Consider the following 20,875-nt stretch of genomic DNA (forward strand, 5'->3'; position numbering starts at 1 on the left):
GAAAAGGAATGGAAGGAAGATCAGGGTCTGGGGTGAGCTCCTAGGTTGGAAGTGAGAGCATTTAGCAAACACTCATTACTTGGATTTGGGAAATTGTGCCCATTTTATACAGTGGACAGCTGTACAAAAAAAAATGAAGATTAAATGAATTTTGTGTGTGTGTGTGTATGTGAGAGATACTTAGCTCAGTACCTGGCATGTGGGAAGTTCTTTTAGTTACATAAAATAAATGTTAAATACTGTAAGATATCCTGAAATTAGTCAGTTCTAAGCTTTCTTGCCCTTTTAAACCATCATACTATCTGACTTACTTGAAATTATCATTAATTTTAATATTACACATTTAATATTTCCCCCCCAAAAGTGTCTCCAACTTTGATAAGGCCAAAACCTGGAATCTAATGCTGATTGTTTGAAAAAGTTTATGTTTAACTAGCTAAATATATATGAATTGTTTAGGTAGTATGCCAGTAAAAACTATTAAAAATGATTTCTCCACTTTTGCTCACTTCTTTCAATCTACAGGTAATATAGGTATTTGTCAGCATCTAACAGTATGCAAGCCTTTTCATTTAAGGAAAAAAATATCAGAGAGAATATCTTAGGAACTTAAACTTGTGATAAATATGTGACCATCATAGTCGTCTTAAACACTGCCTAACATTTTGAATTTTTATTTTCAGGTTGCCCAAGGAAAGTGGCAGGTAAGTACCTTTTGTATTTCTATATAGCACGCTGAGTGGAGGTAGTTTAGAAAATTTGCTAGTTAAAAGATTTTTTTTAATATAGTGGGTTAATGCTTTATAGTGGATTCATTGTCATATGCATATAATTTGTATCAGACCCTGCAGGAACATGATCTACTGGTACTTGATACTGAAATCTCCACTCAGGCTAACTCAGTTACTCAAACAAGGAAAAATATTCTAAGAAAGGCTGGTGTGGCAAACACCCTTCTGTCTGAGGGAGACATAAGTGTGCACTCTAACAAAGAATAGTTCACTTTTTTTCTTTTTATTTTATTTATAAAAAGAAAGCATTGACAAAACCATAGGATAAGAGGGGTACAAATCCACACAATTCCCACCACCCAGAACTCCATATCCCATCCCCTCCCCTGATAGCTTTCCAATTCCTTATCCCCCTGAGAGTATGGACCCAAGGTCATTGTGGGATGCAGAAGGTGGAAGGTCTGGCTTCTGTAATTGCTTCCCTGCTGAACATGGGCGTTGACAGGTTGATCCATACTCCCAGCCTGCCCCTCTCTTTCTCTAGTGGTGTGGGGTTCTGGGTAATCGGAGCTCAAGGACACATTGGTGGGGTTGTCTGTACAGGGAAGTCTGGTTGGCATCATGCCAGCATCTGGAACTTGATGGCTGAAAAGAGAGTTAACATATAAGGCCAAACAAATTGTTGATTAATCATGAACCTAAAGGCTGGAATAGTGCAGATGAAGAGTTTTTTGGGGGGTCCTCTGTTTTGTAGATAGCTAGTAGGTATATTTTAGTTATATTCCAAAGGGCCTGTGGCTATACTAGCTCCCCCCCGATCCTGAAATCTGAAATGCAGGTGGATCCAAGTTATTGTCTGGGGAGATGATGTCATGACTGGACAAAGGACCAGAAAGCTGGATCAGGGAAGAGAGTAGCTCCCAAATATGGGAAAGGCGTATAAATATTGTAAACCCCATCAATTTGATGTGATCTGGGGCCCATAATCAGCTTATGTGACCTCTGCATCCCTGTAGATCTGAGCTCATATTCTGTGGTCATGAGTAAGAACATTCCAAGCTGCCCCAGTATCAGGACCCATCTTCCTCAGGTGTAGCATAGAGTATGTTGTCCAGCCTGCCTTTGGAGGATGGAACATTCTTTAGCATTGTTGATCCAAGTTGAGGGCAAGGTACTATGGGGGGCCCAAAAAGGGGTCTATTTTGTTGTTCCTGATAGAGATGACCAGTAACAATGGAGAGAGGGATTTATTCGAGGTCTAGCCCCATCATATCTGTTTGGGAATCTCAGCACTCCTTGAATAGGGCCCCAGTTATAGGGTGGCCTGACAGTGACTAAAGGTCATCATTAAAGTATGCCAGTCTCTTGCCCTCATTCAGTTTTCGCAGTCCTTGCTTTGATAAGGGTAGCTTTGGAGTGAGTGAGGGAAGTGTAATAGGAAATAGGTGAGGAGGGTATCTATAAATAGACAGAATAGTACATCTTTTTATAGGTTTGTAACAAAGAAATTCCACAGAAAGCTTACATCAGCAAGTAGCATAAGGGGTACATCTGGAAAGGAGTTTAGGGTCACAGCAAAGATAGAGATTGTACAGGCTAAGTATCAAATGGCAGATACATCAGTTATCTTAAAACAAGTATAATACTGTTTACTATTTTACTAACGAATCCCATATAGTATCAAGGTATGAATCCCATATGGTATGAAGGTTAACAGGTCACATAGTTTCCCATCAGTTCTTGGGTGATCACTGTGGCAGAGGGGGAGGCTTTGGCCTCTCTCAACACCCACTGACCTCTGGGAAGCCAGGGAGTTTTCAAGCCTCATGGAGTGATAGGCTAAATCATAGTTTGTGCTAGTCTAATACATATTATTTGCAGGTAGAACACCAGTTTACATGTTTAAACATTATTTCTTACTAAACAATATTTATTCATTGTCAAAAAGAATGTTTTGTAAGTTTCTTTGGAGATATTTTCCCCCTTAAATCTGTCCTAGAACATCTGGTAAAGTTTAAAAATTTGAGAATTTCAAATATCAAATTTGAATCCATTCATCAGATCGTACTTGTCTTTTTAAAATTTTTTGAGCAACAGATATTTGCTTATTCATTCAGCTACGTATTTGTATATATCAATATTTTAAAGGTCTAATTTATTTATTCACTTATTTATTTTGTATTGGAGGAAATTAATGGTTTACAGTATTGGTCTTGGTGGTTAGGTCATGATAGGCAATTGTTTTGTCCAGAATACTAATACAGGTTACTTGAAAAAAAAAAAAACTCAGTAAGGCAGCAAAAAACTATATTTAATTGAAAATAGAAATAAGAATTTGTGTGAATATGAGCACTTTCAAGTATATTATGTCATTCAATAATATAATGACATATCACTTCATATATATATATGGAGCGATGAAAACTGATATCTGTAAGTTTATTTGTAAAGTAACTGCACTCTGGAGTATCTAAGAAGAAGTATAAGATAAAAGCATAGAGTGTGCAATAGTGGAGGTAGATTTTAGTTGATGTCATCTGTGCAGACAACTATCATGAGGAGATAAGGAACTGTACTCAGGTGACAGAAAATATCTTGCAAACCATTATTCCCCCAATAAAGTGATTAGGAGAAAAAAAATCATAGTACCTCTTGAAAAAAAACTTGTTATTTTAATTTTATTTTTTTTGCTTTTGGATTTATTTAAAATTTCTTTTCTTGGAAGGTTGGTAAATATAATATTGAATTTATGAAGCATATTCACAGACTAAATACATATCTGCTTATAGATAATGTAATTTTCATTCACTGTTATTTACATTTCAAAAGGACTTTCTGATTCCCTTTTTAAAATTTATACAGATTTAGCAAATTTGTTAAGCAACTACTACTTGAGAAAACCCACTATTTACAGAAATAAATAATTCTTAGATATGTCAGTGAATGGGTTCTTTTATTTTTTCATTTTATTTTCTTATTGTGACATAGTGAAAATGAGGATTAATATTATTCTCCTTTTTGAGGTAAAGACAATTTGCCTCAGGATGAAAAATTCGCAGTACTTTATCACTAATATCATATATTTTGTCCACAACAAGTCAGACTTTGGTCTTCTTTATTTTTAGTACACTTAAACTATTGTGTGTCTTACAGTCATATATATATATATATATGACTGTAAGACACACAATAGTTTATATATATAGCAATATTCAGCCAGAAAGTCTGTGTTTAGTTGCTACCCTCTTGAAAGTGATGCAATGTTACAATAGGGCTAAACAGTGGCACACCTGGTTGAGCACAGCCACTATCATGTGTATAGACCCAGGCTCAAGTCCATGAACCCCACCTGCAGGAGGAAAACTTCACAAGCGGTCAAACACTGCTACAGGTATCCTGCTTTCTCTTTCCTTATCTCTACTCTCTTTCAATTTTTCTCTGCCCTATCAAGTAAAAGAAAGAAAGAAAAAAGTTACAATAACCTAAATTCTGATGTTAACCCTATGAGAAAAAAAAAAAGAGAGCCAATTATTGAATGCTACAATTCAACATGAAGCCATTAAATTTTATGACAGAATTGTTAGCCTTGGTAGGTACAATTTAGTAAATCACCCCATATTGTCAACTCTGATTTATTCAGTGAAATTTATCCATAACTTATTGGAATACTTTAATTTTGGGCTGTACATAAGTGAGTGACAGTTATAGACAAGGTATGTAACATATAACATCCCCTCCCTCCACGAATTTATACTCACATGAGATTTTCCTCTTCTTTTTTTTTTTTATTATTGATGTCATCGTTGTTGGACAGGACAGAGAGAAGTAGAGAGAGGAGGGGAAGACAGAGAGGGGGAGAGAAAGACAGACACCTGTAGACCTGCTTCAACCCTTGTTGAACCCTGCAGGTGGGGAGCTTATACCTGTCCTTGCCCTTTGCGCCACCTGCGCTTAACCCGCTGCGCTACCGCCCAACTCCCATTTTCTTCTTTTTTTTGCCTTCAGGGTTGTATTTGGGGCTTGGTGCCTGCACTACAAATCCACTGATCCTGTGGCCATTTTTTTTTCTTTTGATAGGATATAGAGAAATTGAGAGGGGAGAGGAAGATAGAAAGGTAGACGGAAAGATAGACACTTGCGGACATGCTTCACCGCCTGTGAAGTAAACCCCTTGCACGTGGGGAGCCAGTATCCTTGCTCGGGTCCTTAAGCTTCCTACTATGTGCACTTAACCTGGTATGCTACCGCCTGGCCTACCCCCACATAAGATTTTCTATGTGTTTAGTACACACTTTCCGTGATGCACACATTACTTTGTATAGTAGGGCCCGTTTGATATGAATAAACAGTGTATTTATCTGTATAGCATATATATTTTAAAAATTCAGGGTTTGAACCTGATGTATGTACAGGAGCTATCTCTGTGCCCCCATATATTGTCATTAAGTGTTATAAATTCAGTTAACTTATATGCCTGCCTGAGTGAATAAAATCGATCATTTGCCTTTTCACTATTGCCATAAGTTTTTAATGAACCACTAAGCCAGACATTATACTGGATGCTTGAAATATATATGTGGAGAGTTCTGGCCAGCAGGTGTCCCTCTTACTGTTTTCTTCTACTTTGGGGTCATCATTTGGTTATTTTGACATACCTTCCCGTGAATTTATTTTTTTTTACAAAATAAAATCAGGAATCATTGCACAAATTAACATATTCCAACATAAGAAATAAAGAGATTGAGAGTAGCTCTAGATGACAAACAGCTGTCTTACTACATAGCAAAGCATCATGATGTCAAATGGCTCATAACTATTATTTTTAAAATTTTTAATTAGTGACTTAATAATAGTTTTCAAGATCATAATATTACAGAAGTATAGTTCCACACTGCACCCACTACCACAGTTCTATGCTCCCCCTCTCTCCCTGGCTCTCCTCACTCCCCAAAAGCAACCACTATAGTTTTAGTGATAGTTTAATTACATTCTTTCTTTCCTTCTTTCTTTTTTCTTCACCAGAGCAATGATCATCTCTGGCTTATGGTGGTGCAGGGGAGTGAACCTGGGACTTCAGAGCCTCATGCATGAAAATCTCTTTGCATATTCATCACTCTATCTATTCCCCCTCCCCATTTTTTTCTTTTTTAAACTAGTTCATATGTTCCAGTTATTTATATTGCACACATGAGCAAAACCACCAATAGCTGTCTTTCAGAGAAATAAAGACCATTTAGTAACAAAGAATGATGATGCTATCATCAAGAGTCCTTGAATATAAACATTAAATTAAAGAACCTCAAGATGTTGTATATGACAGAAAGGATTGTAAAAACAGAAAAGATGTAAGATTCAGAAGTTACTAGAGAGAAAATGGCATCATTTATAAAGACATAGAGCACTGTAAATATGTTGTTCATGAAAGTACATCTATTGGAAGCGAGGTGGTACTGCAGTGGGTTTAAATGCACATGGTGCGAAGTGCAAGGACCAGGGTAAGGATCCCAGCTCAAGCCCCTTGGCTCCCCACCTGCAGGAGGGGAGTCGCTTCATAAGTGATGAAGCAGGTCTGCAGGTGTCTGTCGTTCTCTCCCCCTCTCTGTCTTCCCCTCCTCTCTGTATTTCTCTCTGTTCTATCCAACAACAACAACAACAGCAATGGCAATGATCACAATAATAACAACAAAATAACCAGGTCAACAAAATGGAGAAAATAGTCTTCAGAAGTAGTGAATTCATAGTGCAGGCATTGAGCCCCAGCAATAACTCTGGAGGCAGAAAAAAAAAGGTACTTCTCTTATGTATGTATGTATGTATGTACGTATGTATCATCTATGTGTTTAAAAAAACTGTTCTTTGCTTGGACAGCATATATCTCTTTCTCTCCTTTCATACTTTAAAGTAGTCTCATAGTTCTATGGTTTGTGTTTCTGGCTCTGGTTTTTTTTTTTTTTTAACTATATATCACCTTGTCAAGATTTAGATGTTCCTTGTTTCTTCTGCTGTTGCACTTCTCCCAGTAATTCTTGTGAGGCAGGTTTGGTAATGGAAAATTCCTTTAGATTTTATGTGTCCAATACTGCTTAGGTTGCTCCTTCATATTTGAATGATAGTCTTGCAGGGTAAGCATATGTAGCTGGTATTTGTCTTTTAAAACCTTGACTTACCAGAGTCACTTGGAGTGAGTCAAGAACATCACAGAAGACTATTTATATGACAGGTGAGAGATGCCACCTTCATGGTATCTTCTTTTTTTTTTTTTTTTTTTTTAAATGGATGGGCAAGATAGCATCATGGTTAAGCAAATGGCTTTCATGCCTGAGGCTCTGAAGTCCTAGTTTCTTTTTTTTTAATTTTTTTTTTTTAAATTTAAGAAAGGATTAATTAACAAAACCATAGGGTAGGAGGGGTACAACTCCACACAATTCCCACCGCCCAATCTCCATATCCCACCCCCTCCCCCAATAGCTTTCCCATTCTCTATCCCTCTGGGAGCATGGACCCAGGGTCATTGAGGGTTGCAGAAGGTAGAAGGTCTGGCTTCTGTAATTGCTTCCTCGCTGAACATGGGCGTTGACTGGTCGGTCCATACTCCCAGTCTGCCTCTCTCTTTCCCTAGTAGGATGGGTCTCTGGGGAAGCTGAGCTCCAGGACACATTGGTGGTGTCTTCAATCCAGGGAAGTCTGGCCGGCATCCTGATGACACCTGGAACCTGGTGACTGAAAAGAGAGTTAACATACAAAGCCAAACAAATTGTTGAGCAATCATGGACCCAAAGCTTTGGAAAAGTGGAGAGGAAGTATTAGGGAGGTACTCACTGCAAACTCTAGTATACTTCTGCTTTCTTACTTTGGTGCCATACTCCAAACTCAGTCATTTTCTGCTTTGCGTTTCTACTTCTTTTTTTTTTTTTTTTTTTTTTTTACATGCATAACGTTCCCCAGATTCCCATTTAGCAATGCAACCCCCACTATTTCATTCATCATTTTTCATGGACCTGTATTCTACCCACCCACCCACCCACCCCAGAGTCTTTTACTTTGGTGTAATACTCCAATTCCATTTCAGGTTCGACTTGTGTTTTCTTTTCTAATCTTGTTTTTCAACTTCGGCCTGAGAGTGAAATCATCCCATATTCATCCTTCTGTTTCTGACTTATTTCACTCAACATGATTTTTTCAAGGTCCATCCAAGATCGGCTGAAAACGGTGAAGTCACCATTTTTTACAGCTGAGTAGTATTCCATTGTGTATATATACCACAACTTGCTCAGCCACTCATCTGTTGTTGGACACCTGGGTTGCTTCCAGGTTTTGGCTATTACAAATTGTGCTGCCAAGAACATATGTGTACACAGATCTTTTTGGATGGATGTGTTGGGTTCCTTAGGATATATCCCCAGGAGGGGAATTGCAGGGTCATAGGGTAGGTCCATTTCTAGCCTTCTGAGAGTTCTCCAGACTGTTCTCCACAGAGGTTGGACCAATTGACATTCCCACCAGCAGTGCAGGAGGGTTCCTTTGCCCCCACACCCTCTCCAGCATTTGCTGCTGTTACCTTTTCTGATGTGTGACATTCTCACAGGAGTGAAGTTATATCTCATTGTTGTCTTGATTTGCATTTCTCTGACAATCAGAGACTTGGAGCATTTTTTCATGTGTTTCTCGGCCTTTTGGATCTCTTCTGTGGTGAATATTCTGTCCAATTCCTCCCCCCATTTTTGGATGGGGTTATTTGTTGTCTTGTTGTTGAGTCTGGTAAGCTCTTTATATATGTTGGTTATTAAACTCTTATCTGATGTATGGCATGTAAAGATCTTCTCCCATTCTGTGAGGGGTCTCTTGATTTGGGTAGTGGTTTCTTTTGCTGTGAAGAAGCTTTTTAATTTGATGTAGTCCCATAGGTTTATACTTGCCTTAGTCTTCCTTGTAATTGGATTCGTTTCATTGAAAATGTCTTTAAAATTTATGCAGAAAAATGTTCTTCCAATATTTTCCTCTAAGTATCTGATAGTTTCTGGTCTAACATCCAAGTCCTTGATCCACTTGGAATTTACTTTTGTATTTGGTGAAATACAGTGATTCAGCTTCATTCTTCTGCATGTTTCAACCCATTGTTTCCAACACCATTTGTTGAAGAGACTCTGCTTTCCCCATGTAATAGTCTGGGCCCCTTTGTCAAAGATTAGATGTCCATAGGTGTGGGGCCTCATTTCTGGGCTCTCAATTCTATTCCACTGGTCAGTGTGTCTGTTCATGTTCCAGTACCAAGCAGTTTTGATGACAATGGCCCTATAATATAGTTTGAGATCTGGCAATGTGATGCCTCCAGTTCTGTTCTTTTTTCTCAAGATTGTTTTGGCAATTCTAGGTCTTTTCTGGTTCCAGATAAACATTTGTAGCATTTGTTCTATTCTCCTAAAAAATGTGCTTGGGATGTTGATGGGGATAGCATTAAATTTGTAGATGGCTCTGGGTAATATATTCATTTTGATGATGTTAATTCTTCCAACCCATGAGCATGGAATATCTTTCCACTTCTTTGTGTCTTTTTCAATTTCTTTGAGTAGTGACTCATAATTTTCAGTATACAAGTCTTTCACTTCTTTGGTTAGGTTTATTCCTAGATATTTTATTGTTTTTGTTGCTATAGAAAAAGGAACTGATTTCTGGATTTCAATTTCTTCTAACTTAGTGTTTGCATAGAGGAATGCCACTGACTTTTGAATGTTAATTTTATAGCCTGACACATTACTGTATTGCCTGATGATTTCCAAAAGCTTCTTGCTAGATTCCTTAGGTTTTTCCATGTATACTATCATGTCATCTGCAAATAAGGAGAGTTTGACTTCTTCTCTTCCAATCTGTATTCCTTTAATTCCTTGCTCCTGCCTGATTGCTATGGCAAGAACTTCCAACACTATGTTGAATAGTAATGGTGATAGTGGGCAGCCCTGTCTAGTACCTGATCTGAGGGGAAATGCTTCCAGTTTTTCACCATTGAGTATGATGTTGGCTGTAGGTTTGCTATATATAGACTCCACTATCTTCAGGAATTTTCCATCTATTCCTATTTTTTGTAGTGTTTTGATCATAAAGGGATGTTGTATTTTGTCAAAGGCTTTCTCTGCATCTATTGATATGACCATGTGGTTTTTGGTCTTGCTTTTGTTGATGTGGTGGATCACATTGATTGATTTACGTATATTAAACCAACCTTGCATGCCTGGGATAAACCCCACTTGGTCATGATGAACAATCTTTTTGATATACTGCTGTATCCGGTTGGCTAGAATTTTGTTCAATATTTTCGCATCTATGTTCATCAGAGATATTGGTCTGTAGTTTTCTTTTTTGGTTGTGTCCCTGTCTGCTTTTGGTATCAGGGTGATGTTGGCTTCATAGAAGCTGGCAGGGAGTATTCCAGTGTCTTCAATCTTCTGGAAGACTTTTAAAAGTAGAGGTATTAGTTCTTCTTTGAAAGTTTTGTAGAATTCATTTGTAAAACCATCTGGTCCAGGACTTTTATTTTTGGGAAGATTTTTGATAACTGTTTCAATTTCATTAGCTGTGATGGGCCTGTTCATGTTATCCACTTCCTCTTTACTTAGTTTTGGAAGTTGGTAGGTATCTAGGAAATCATTCATTTCTTCCAGGTTCTCTAACTTGGTGGCATATAGTTGTTCATAGAAGCCTCGCATGATATGTTGAATTTCTGCAATGTCTGTTGTGATATCTCCTCTTTCATTTACTATCCGATTTATTTGGGTCTTCTCCCTTTTTTGTTTTGTGAGTCTGGCTAAAGGTTTGTCGATTTTGTTTACTCTTTCGAAGAACCAACATTTACTTTCATTGATCTTTTGTATGGTTTTCCTATTCTCAATGTTATTTATTTATGCCCTAACTTTAGTAATTTCTGTCCTTCTGGTTGCTTTAGGGTTCCTTTGTTGTTCTTCTTCTAGGTCTTTAAGATGTGCAATCAGGCTGTTTATTTGTGCCTTTTCTTGTTTCCTAATGTGTGCTTGTATAGCTATGAACTTCCCTCTTAGGACTGCTTTAGCTGTGTCCCAAATATTTTGATAGCTTGTGTCTTCATTTTCATTGAACTCTCGAAACATTTTGATTTCTTCTTTGATTTCCTCTTTGACCCAGAAGTTGTTAAGAAGTGTACTGTTGAGCTTCCACATTTTGGCACTGTTACTAATCTTTTGTTGATTGTTAAGTGTTAGTTTAATTCCACTGTGGTCTGAGAAGATGCTTGGGATGATTTCAGTGCTCTTGAATAGGCTGATGCTGTCTCTGTGGCCTAACATATGGTCTATCCTTGAGAATGATCCATGTGGATTTGAGTAAAATGTGTATTCCAGTTTCTTGGGATGAATGACTCTGAAAATGTCCAATAGTTCTAGTTTATCTATCTCTTCATTTAGCTCCCTTATGTCTTTACTGATTTTCTTCCTGGATGATCTGTCAAGTTGAGATAGTGGGGTGTTGAAGTCCCCTACTATGATTGTGTTACTGTTAATATATTGCTGTAGCTCTTTCAGTAGAAGTTTGATGTATTTAGATGGCTTCTCATTGGGTGCATAGATATTAATAATTGTTAAGTCCTCTTGATTGACTGATCCTCTGAGCATTAAGTAGTGTCCATTCCTATCTTTTTTAATCTTATGTATTTTAAAGTCTATCATGTCAGATATGAGAATAGCTGTTCCTGCCCTTTTTTGTGGGCCATTGGCTTGAATGATAGTTTTCCATCCTTTTACTTTAAGTCTGTGTTTGTCTTGTTGCGTTAGGTGAGTTTCCTGTAGACAACATATTGTTGGGTTGTGTTTTCTGATCCATCTTCCTACTCTGTGTCTTTTAATAGGTGAATTCAGGCCATTGACATTTATTGATATCAAAGATTGAAGATATTTTAACGCCATTCTTGTAGAGTTTTAGAGTGTTTTGATATATGTTCTATTTGTGGTGGTCTGGTTGTTTATAGGAAACCTTTCAGAACTTCTTTCAAGGCAGGCTTGGTGATGGTTGCTTCCTTCAACTGTTGCTTGTCTGAGAAGGTTTTGATGCTTCCATCTAGTCTGAATGACAATCTAGCAGGATATAGTATTCTTGGCTGAAAGCCTTTCTCATTGAGCACTCGATAGATATCTTGCCATTCTCTTCTGGCCTGTAGTGTTTGTATGGAGAAGTCTGCTGCTAATCTTATGGGTTTTCCTTTGTAGGTGACTCTTTGTTTTTCTCTTGCAGCCTTGAGGATCCTTTCTTTATCCTTATTCCTTTCCAATCTAAGTATGACATGTCTTGGTGTCTTTAGGTCTGGGTTAATTCTGTTTGGGACCCTCTGGGCTTCTTGAATCTTTATGTCTTTGGTGTTGTCTAGACTAGAGAAATTTTCAGCTATTATGGCCTGGAGAACGCTTTCTTCCTCCCCTTCTCTTTCTTCCTCTGGTAAGCCAATAATGCGTATATTGTTTCTTTTGAAGTCATCCCATAGGACTCTGTTGTTGTTTTCAGCATCTCTTAATCTCTTTTTGAGATCTCTTACTTCTTTTTTAGTTGTCTCTAATTCATCCTCAATCTTGCTAATTCTGTCTTCAGCCTCATTGATTCTATTCTCTCTGCCCTCTACTGCTTTCTGGAGTTCATCTATTTTGTTGCCCTGCTCTGATACTGTTTTAGCTTGTTCAGCTAGTTGCCTTCTTAGCTCAGCAATTTCAGCTTTCAGCTCTCTAATAACCATGAGATTATTAGAATTTTCTTCCATATTCTCATTTGTTGTTCCTGCAGTTCTGATTACAATTTTTTCAAATTCTTTACTCACTCCTGTTATTATTTCCTTAGCTAATGTTTGGATGTTGAACTCGTTGTTTTGTGCTTCGCCCTCTGGAGGACTTTTAGCTGGACTCTTGTCCTGGTTCGAGTCTCCATTATTTTTTCTTGTTGTTTTAACCATTTTATATAAGTTAAGAGGTTTTTCAATCCCTGAGTTGGAGTTCAGTGGTGTAAAAGCCTTTTTTTTTTTTCCCCTGTAGGCTATGGTAGCCTGAGGGCTTTTAAACTATCAATAGGCTTCTTGGCTTAATCAATGACTCCTGACCAAGAGATAAAGCAGGTTGTGGCAGAGATAATCCAGTGGTTATGCAAAGAGACTTTCACAGCCCTTCAGCTATGCCACCGAGGTATAGGTCTTCTCCTGAGTTTCCCGGTTAGATCTCTGTGCCCTGGTGTCCCTCCCTGTTGCTGCTCCAGATTCTGAGTGTAGTAGCAATGGAGACTCAGAGTTGTACTTGGTGAGTCTCTGGGGAGTCCTTTCCTCCCTTCAGCTGTCCCCTTGTTGGTGGAGCAGACTGGAGGTGGTGTCTCCACTGACAAACTGTTGAACTGTTAGCAGTCACTTAATCTCTCCTTAGGCCCCTCTCTCCTCTCTATCACCAGCCACGCGTGTTTGTACTCACAGGTGATTTACTGGGTTCCTGTGGTCATTATAGTCCTGTCTTGTTTTCGGTCCGGGTGGTCTCCTTTGGTATTCCTAGTTGATCTGGGAGAGGAGAGGAGAGGAGAGAAAGCGATCTGCTGCTCGTAGCTCCGCCCCCGGAAGTCCTCCCATGGTGTCTTCTGTAAACCAGGTTGTGGTCTGAAGCATGCAGATTTAGGACAAATCTATAACTGTAGCTTTTCTCTCCTAGGAAGGAGAGGTTTCATAAGACTGATTCTTATTATAAATCTCAAAATACAGTGCATTCTCTAGGATGTCAATTGATGCATATAAAGTGATAAGCATATCTATCAGCTCACCACTTGTTATATTAACTGACTTGTGTACTCTTTACCTATAGGAATTTTTTGTTTCTTTGTATCATTTTATTAGGGGTGGCTCATGGCTTACAGTACAGTTATTTATACATAGGTACAATTTCTAATCTCCCCGTATAGGTGTCTGCAGAACGCTCTCAGCCCCAGCTTAGGTCCTGTCCCACCATCACGGGCCAGAGACTCAACACCCTCTCTGCTCCCTCCCTTCCCCTCCTCCCTCAGAGTTCTTTGCTCTGGTGCAACACACCACACCCAGTCCAAGTTTTACTTTATGTTTTCTCATTCTGTCCTTGTTTCTTAAGTTCCACCTATAAGTGAGATCATCCAGTATTTGTCCTCCCCTTTTTGGCTTAGAAGGGACAGAAGCAAATGTTGGTGAGGAAAGAGGAACCCTTTTACACTGCTGGTGGGAATGTAAATTGGTCCAACCCTTGTGGCAAACAGCCTGGAGATTTCTCAGAACACTGGAAATGGACCTACCAGAAAGGGAAGGACAAATACTGAATGATCTCACTCATAGGTGGAAACTAAGAAGCAAGGGCAGCAAGGGAAAAGTCTTATAAGCAAGTCACAGTACACTGATCAGAAATGTCTCCACTAGCTAGTAGTATAAATCCGTTACTAATTCCCTTTTCTTCTTGATTCCACGGTATTATTCACATTATGTTGATGCTTTCCCCCTATACCTCTATTGGGCTGTTTGCTATTTTCTTTTTTCATATTAATTAAACAACTTTGGTGGTTGGTGTGGTATTGGAGCTATTCTCCTATAATATTATAATCCTATAAACATGTGTAAATCACTAGTAAATAATGTTAAAAAAAAGAAATCAAATGACATATCAACTTCTGTTTCTTTTTTTTAAACTTCTATTTCTATTCTATTCAATCTATAAATGAGGGAGCCAGCAAAAAATACCTAGTTCCTAGAATGCTAGAAAAGCATATATATATAACTTAGTGGAAATAGTTGCTAAGTGAGGCAGTAGAATAATACATTTTGGAGTAATCATTCTTTATCAGGCCCTCTACAAAGTTGTAACTTTGTAGTGTTGAATAATTTAGTATTAAGCTTTGTAGAACTGTAAATTGTCTAGGCTATCAAAACAAAGTCTATCTCCTGAGAGACTTAGATAACTATCAAGTTAGAAAATATTCTAGCGGGTCAGGCGGTAGCGCAGCGGGTTAAGTGCACGTGGCGCGAAGCGCAAGGACCTGCCTAAGAATCCCGGTTCCACCCGGGGCTCTCTACCTGCAGGGGAATTGCTTCACATGCAGTGAACCAGGTCTGCAGGTATCTCTCTTTCTCTCCCCTCTCTGTCTTCCCCATCTCTCTCCATTCTCTCTGTCCTATCCAACAACGATGACGACATCAACAACAATAATAACTACAACGGCAATAAAAAAGCAACAAGGGCAACAAAAGGGAAAATAACAACAATAATAATAATAAAATTAAAAAATATTAGAAACCAGTGCTGAGCAGTGCTCTAGTTAAAAAAAAGAAAATATTCTAGTATGATTAAAGAAATAAAAAATCATCAATTTTGTTGTGGTGGTGGTCTGGTGTCGGGCTGCACCGCGGAGAAGAGATCGGACGTCCAGAGCAAAGGGGTACACAAATCTTTATTATAGGATGGGGGGTTTTGGTTCAGACCACGTGGAGCCAGCCGGCAATGGTCATCCCCACTACCTGACCACGGGGGAGAGCAGGGAGCGAGACCTCAGAGAGGGAGAGCTGAGAGCCCAGAGAGGGGGGGGGGTGAGGGAGCTTTTTATTGGGCGACAACCAGGGGTGACGTGTAGGGCCAGGATTGGTTGAAGGGGGCAATGCTAGGATTTCGCGGGGAGTAGTAAAACCTGGGGGCGGAGACTGCATCAGAATAACTCCTCAGCAACACAATTTGCTCCATTTTTTAATTTTTCATATTTTACTTCTCTAATAATAACTGTTTAGGCCATAGTAATTAAACTTCTTCATTGCTTCAGTCCTGTTTTGGAGTACGTAATTTTCCCAACAGCAATAATAGTTATAAAAGGATTGCTCATTATTGGGTGAAGTTATCAGTAGAAGACAGTTTTGATTGGAATACTTGGCTTTGAATGAGGAAAGATGAGGTGAGAATATAGGGGGAGAAGAAGATGCACAGATATTCTACATGATTGTAGCTGTGTCCTCATTGGGAATTCTTTCAATTTCTTAGTGCTGCAAACTCTTTTCTCTAGGAAGGAGGATCAGATAGCAGAAGGTTGCCCAGAGTCTGCAAGAATGGTGATGAAACCCATGCTTTTTGAGATTCCCCATAAATATAATATCTCATTGCCATGAATTAAAAGCATCTGTCATTGTGCTGCTTCCTTAGGGACAATTGTATTCTATTTTTTTTTTTTTTATTCACAGTGGCATAGATGTCCACTATGAAGTTACCTTCAATGGTGAAACCATCAGCAATACCACCTGGGACTTAATTAGCCTTCATTCCAACAAAGTGGAAAACCATGGTCTTGTGGAATTAGATGATAAGCCTACTGTTGTTTATACAATTAATAACTTCAGGGATTATATTGCTGAGACATTGCGTCAGAATATTTTACTAGGAAACACTTCTTTGAATCCACAACCTGACTCCCTTCAGCTTATCAACGGTGAGTTTAATATCCATCGTGACTTCTTTATATAGTTTTAGTTTACTTTCTAATATACTATCGTGAAAATCAGCTTCCTTAAGTATATACTGTTCTTAGTATTTTCCAAACTGCATGAGATAGGAGCCATCCTAGTATGAATAGAACCTTAGCCATATGGTCATTCTGGAAAGATTAATCAGGGGATCTTTAATATTTGTAGACAGAGAATCACAAAAGATGAGAAAAGAGAAAATAAAAAGAAGGAGGCTGTGTGGTGGCACCCTTAGTTAAGCGCACATACTACCAAGTGTAAGGACTGGGGTTTGAGTCCTGGCTCCCCAGCTGCCGGGCGCCAGCTTCATGAGTGAAGCAGGTCTTCAGGTGTTTATCTCTCTCTCTCTCTTTCTCTCTCTCTCTCTCTACTTCCCCATCCCCTTTCAATTTCTCTCTGTCCTATCTAGTAAAAATTAGGAAAAAAAAAAAAAGCCTCTGGAAGCAGTGGATTCATAGTGCCACACTGAGCCCCAGTGATAACCCTGGTGGCAATGAAAAAAATTAAAAAAAGAATAAAAGTAAAACATTTTAAAAATTATAATTGGATAGATACAGAGAGAAATTGAAAAGGGAGGGAGACATGTAGAGATAAAGAGACGGAGAGACACTTGTAGTCCTGCTTCAACACTCATGTAGCTTTCCCCCGTCAGGTCAGGTGGGGACCAGGGGCTTGAACCTGAGTCCTTGTGCACTGCAGTGTGTGTGTTTAACCAGGTGTGTCACCACCTGGCCCCTCAGTAAAACATTTAAAATTGGTTTAGAGAAAGGTCTTGCAAGTGATTCGGTAGTGGAGTACGTGTCTTCCCTGTGTGAGGCCCTGGGTTCTATTATTGGCAGCACACGAGAGCACTAAGTTCAGAGATAGGTAGAACTCCATGGGTGGTGGAGCAGTGCTCTGGTGTCTGTTCTCCCCCTCCTCTCAATAAAAAATATGAAAAATTGGGCCAAAGAGGTGGAACAGGGTTTGAGGTCCAACACTGGCACCACTTTAAAAATATAAAAATACCAAAATAAAAAATTTAAAAATGGTTTAAAGCAAAACAAAGGAACAGACAGGGTAAAACATAAAGAAACCCTTTGTCCGCAGCTGCATGTCTAAGGTCTCTAAGGAGGAAAATGGTAAAACGAATGTAATCCAATGGCTTGTTGTGGAGGGAGATTGGCACTTTAGTGATGGGTGAGGAATCTTCACATATATTTTTAAGAAGGGGTGAAATTGTGTCCCTGGAAAATCAACAGTTTTGTAAAGATGCTTTTTACTTTATTGCTCTTTAATATTGATATAATAAAATATCAAATAAATATTAACAGAGTAAAATGAATTCTTTTGTATCCTAGTCCATTTGTTCCAAAGCTACCTTATGCCCAAAGGAAATATTATGCCTAAATTTTTCATTCTTAGCATAAATCAAATGAATGGAAACTCAATTTTATTAATTTTTTTACATTTTTTATTAAGACAATTCATGATTTACAGTGTAGTTATTGACACAGAAGTATAGTTTCATTGTACACCAGGACCCCAAAGTTATTTTCTTTCTTTTTTAAAAAATATTATCTTTATTTGCTTATATATTGAATAGAGACAGCCAGAAATTGAGAGAGAAGGGGGTGGTAGGGAGAGAGACAGAGAAATCTGAAACACTGCTTCACCACTTGCAAAACTTTCCCCCTGCAGGTGGGGACCAGGGGCTCAAACCTGGGTCCTTGCACATTATAACATGTACGCTTAACCAGGTGAGCCACCACCCACCCCACAAAATTCTTTTCTCCCCTCTCACTCCCCTTCCTTCTGCATATGCAACATACCACTCCCAGTCCACATTTCACTTTGTGCTGTCCCTCCTTGTCCCTATATATTATGTCCTGCTTATAAATGAGATCATTTAATATTTGTCCTTTTCCTTTGGCTTATCTCATTTAACAAGATGTCTTCAAGATCCATCCATGATGACACAAAAGAGATAACTTAATCATTTTAAACAGCTGAGTAGTATTCCATTGTGTGTATATACTACGATGTTTTTAGCCACTCATCTGTTTTTGGACATCTGGGTTGTTTGTAGGTTTTGGCTATTACAAATTTTGCTGCTATGAATATAGGTATATACATAGATCTCTTCTGATATGCATTTTTGTTTCCTTTGAGTATATCCTCAGGAGAGAAATTGTTGGGTCATAGGTTAGGTCCATTTCTGGTGTCCTAAGAAATCTCCAGATTGTTTTCCACAAGAATTGGACCAATTGACATTCCCCTCAGCAATGTAGAAGTATCCCTTTTCCTCCACATCCTCTCCAACATTTGTTGCTAGTGTCTTTTCTAATGCAAGACATTACAGGTGTCTCACAGGTATAAAATGATATCTAATTGTTGTCTTTAATTGTTCAATTTTATTACTTAAACTGAAAAAAAAAAGTGGCCCAGAAGATGACATAACAATAGAACATAGGGCTTACAAGCATAAGGCTCTGAGTTTGGTTCCTGACACCCTATGTACTCTGTTACTCTGGTTAATAAATAAAACTTCAAATGATAAAATTAATCATAGCTTCGTAGGACTCTTACAAAGAGTAGAAGCTGACTGGCAAGCAGAAAGGAGATAATGTGAGTCTCCTCAGTGTAATAATGGGAAGAATCTTATGAGTTGGAGTCATAAAATTCAGATTATGTTCTGTATGTAACTACCTGAATAAAGTAGCAAACATTTTCCAAACACATCTTCCCCATCTGTTCTGCCAAAATTTAAACTATAAAGAGGGAGAACTTGACTTTTAGCTGACTTTGAACTCAAATAGCTATATTTCAACTAAGAAGTTCATTGAGGGGGGGCTGGGCTATTGTGCATCAGGTTAAATGTACATAGTACAAAGTGCAAGGAACCTGGTTTGAGCCCCTGGCTCCCACTTTGCCCGGGGGGTTGCTTCACACATAGTGAAGTAGGTCTGCAGGTGTGTATCATTCTCTCTCCCTCTGTCTTCCCCTCCCCTCTCAATTTCTCTCTGTTCTATCAAAAAAAAAAAAAAAAGAAAGAAAGAAAGAAAGAAAGAAAGAAAAATGGCCACAGGAGCAGTGGATTCATAATACAGGCAATGAGACCTAGTGATAACCCTGGAGGCAAAAAAAAAAAGAAACAACTTTGATCTTTGATGTTGTTCTTTCTTTAGTGAAAGGAGTTTTATTTTCCCAAACTGAAGATCTAGATTGGAATACCCAGAGTTCAAGTCTTCAGGAAACCCCTCCATCCACTTTAGTAAGTATGTTTCTGTTTTCTGCCTACAGTTATGCTTTAAACATTTTCTTTATGGTACCCTCACCTGCTTACTCTGGCGTCATGGATTTCCTTAACTATCCCATCTTCAAATATTCTTGTTTATCATCCCTAATGCATCATTCATAGTAACTAGTTAACTCTCAAGTCACAAGTATTGACTCAAAAAATTGAAACTTTTTGTAGTAGCTAAACGAAGTCTACACATTTTAAAATAAATTTATTTATTGTATGTAGACAGAGAAATCAAGAGAGAATGGGCATATAGAGAATGCAAGAGAATGACACCTACAGTACTTTATCATTCATAAAGCTTTGCCCTGCTGGTGGAGACCTGGGGGCTTGAGCCCAAGGCCTTGTTCACTATAGCATGTGTGCTCAACCAGATGTGCCACTATTGGGCCCTGAAGCCTACACATTTGGCATTGGCAAACTCCACACATGGTAGTAAAGCTATTTATTATTTATATCATTTTGTGACAATAGTGCTGTAAGGGTCCATTGAGTTGTTTTCTAAAAGTTATGCAGAAATGGTTTTTATAGTCTGGAATACAATTGGTATACCTAGATACATGGAACAGATTTTTGCTTTAAGAATTGTGTTGAAGAAAATGTTTAGTCCAGGGTCAGGTGGTGGCGCACCTGGCTGAGTGCACATGTTACAGTGCGCAAGGACCCAGGTTCGATCCCCTGGTCCCCACATGTAGGGGAAAGTTTCACAAGTGGTGAAGCAGGGCTGCAGGTGTCCCTCTGTCTCTCTCCCTTTCTATCACCCTCTTCCCTCTTGATTTCTACCTGTCTCTATCCAATAGATAAATAAAGATAATTAAAAAAAAAAAGAAACAGTTCAATCTAGAGCACTTAAGACAATATGTATGGAAAGGAGAAAAGGAAGCCCAAATACTAGCTAGCTGACAAATGGCAGGAATTCCAAATCAGACCTCCTTTTAACCTCAGTTATAACCAAAGTATCATGGGATGGATTTTCCTCTTTATTTCCTTACCACAAAGAACTCCTGAACTTTCCTCAACTCTCTCTAAACTCCCACTTGCCATTTTACCTGTTTGAAGACGTCCATCAGAAAAGTAAAGTGATTCCTCAAGTGCAGCTAAACCAACAGCATTGACAACTGCAAGCATAACTGCATCCTATTAGAGACCTCCCTGTTTTATAAATCTTTATTACATAGGCAAAGGAAGGGTGCACTTTCTTTTTTTTTTTTTTTTTTTTGCCTCCAGGGTTATTGCTGGGGCTCAGTGCCTGCACCATGAATCCACTGCTCCTGGAGGCCATTTTTTATTCCCCTTTTGTTGCCTTTGCTGTTGTAGCCTTGTTGTGGTTATTATTGTTGTTGTTGATGTCGTTTGTTGTTG

General features: G+C 38.6%; 1 protein-coding gene across 1 annotated transcript in view; it reads left to right on the forward strand.

The window, feature by feature from the left end:
- IMPG2 (interphotoreceptor matrix proteoglycan 2) overlaps window positions 1-20,875 on the forward strand; it is a 90,468-nt gene that overhangs the window by 45,032 nt on the left and 24,561 nt on the right. Inside the window, exons 9-11 of the mRNA XM_060197117.1 lie at window positions 684-704; window positions 15,952-16,196; window positions 19,398-19,483. Of these exons, the coding sequence (XP_060053100.1) occupies window positions 684-704; window positions 15,952-16,196; window positions 19,398-19,483 (352 nt within the window). The remainder of the gene's footprint in view (window positions 1-683; window positions 705-15,951; window positions 16,197-19,397; window positions 19,484-20,875) is intronic.

This window comes from Erinaceus europaeus, chromosome 9 (genome assembly GCF_950295315.1).
Source record: "Erinaceus europaeus chromosome 9, mEriEur2.1, whole genome shotgun sequence".
NCBI classification, from domain to species: Eukaryota; Metazoa; Chordata; class Mammalia; order Eulipotyphla; family Erinaceidae; genus Erinaceus; species Erinaceus europaeus.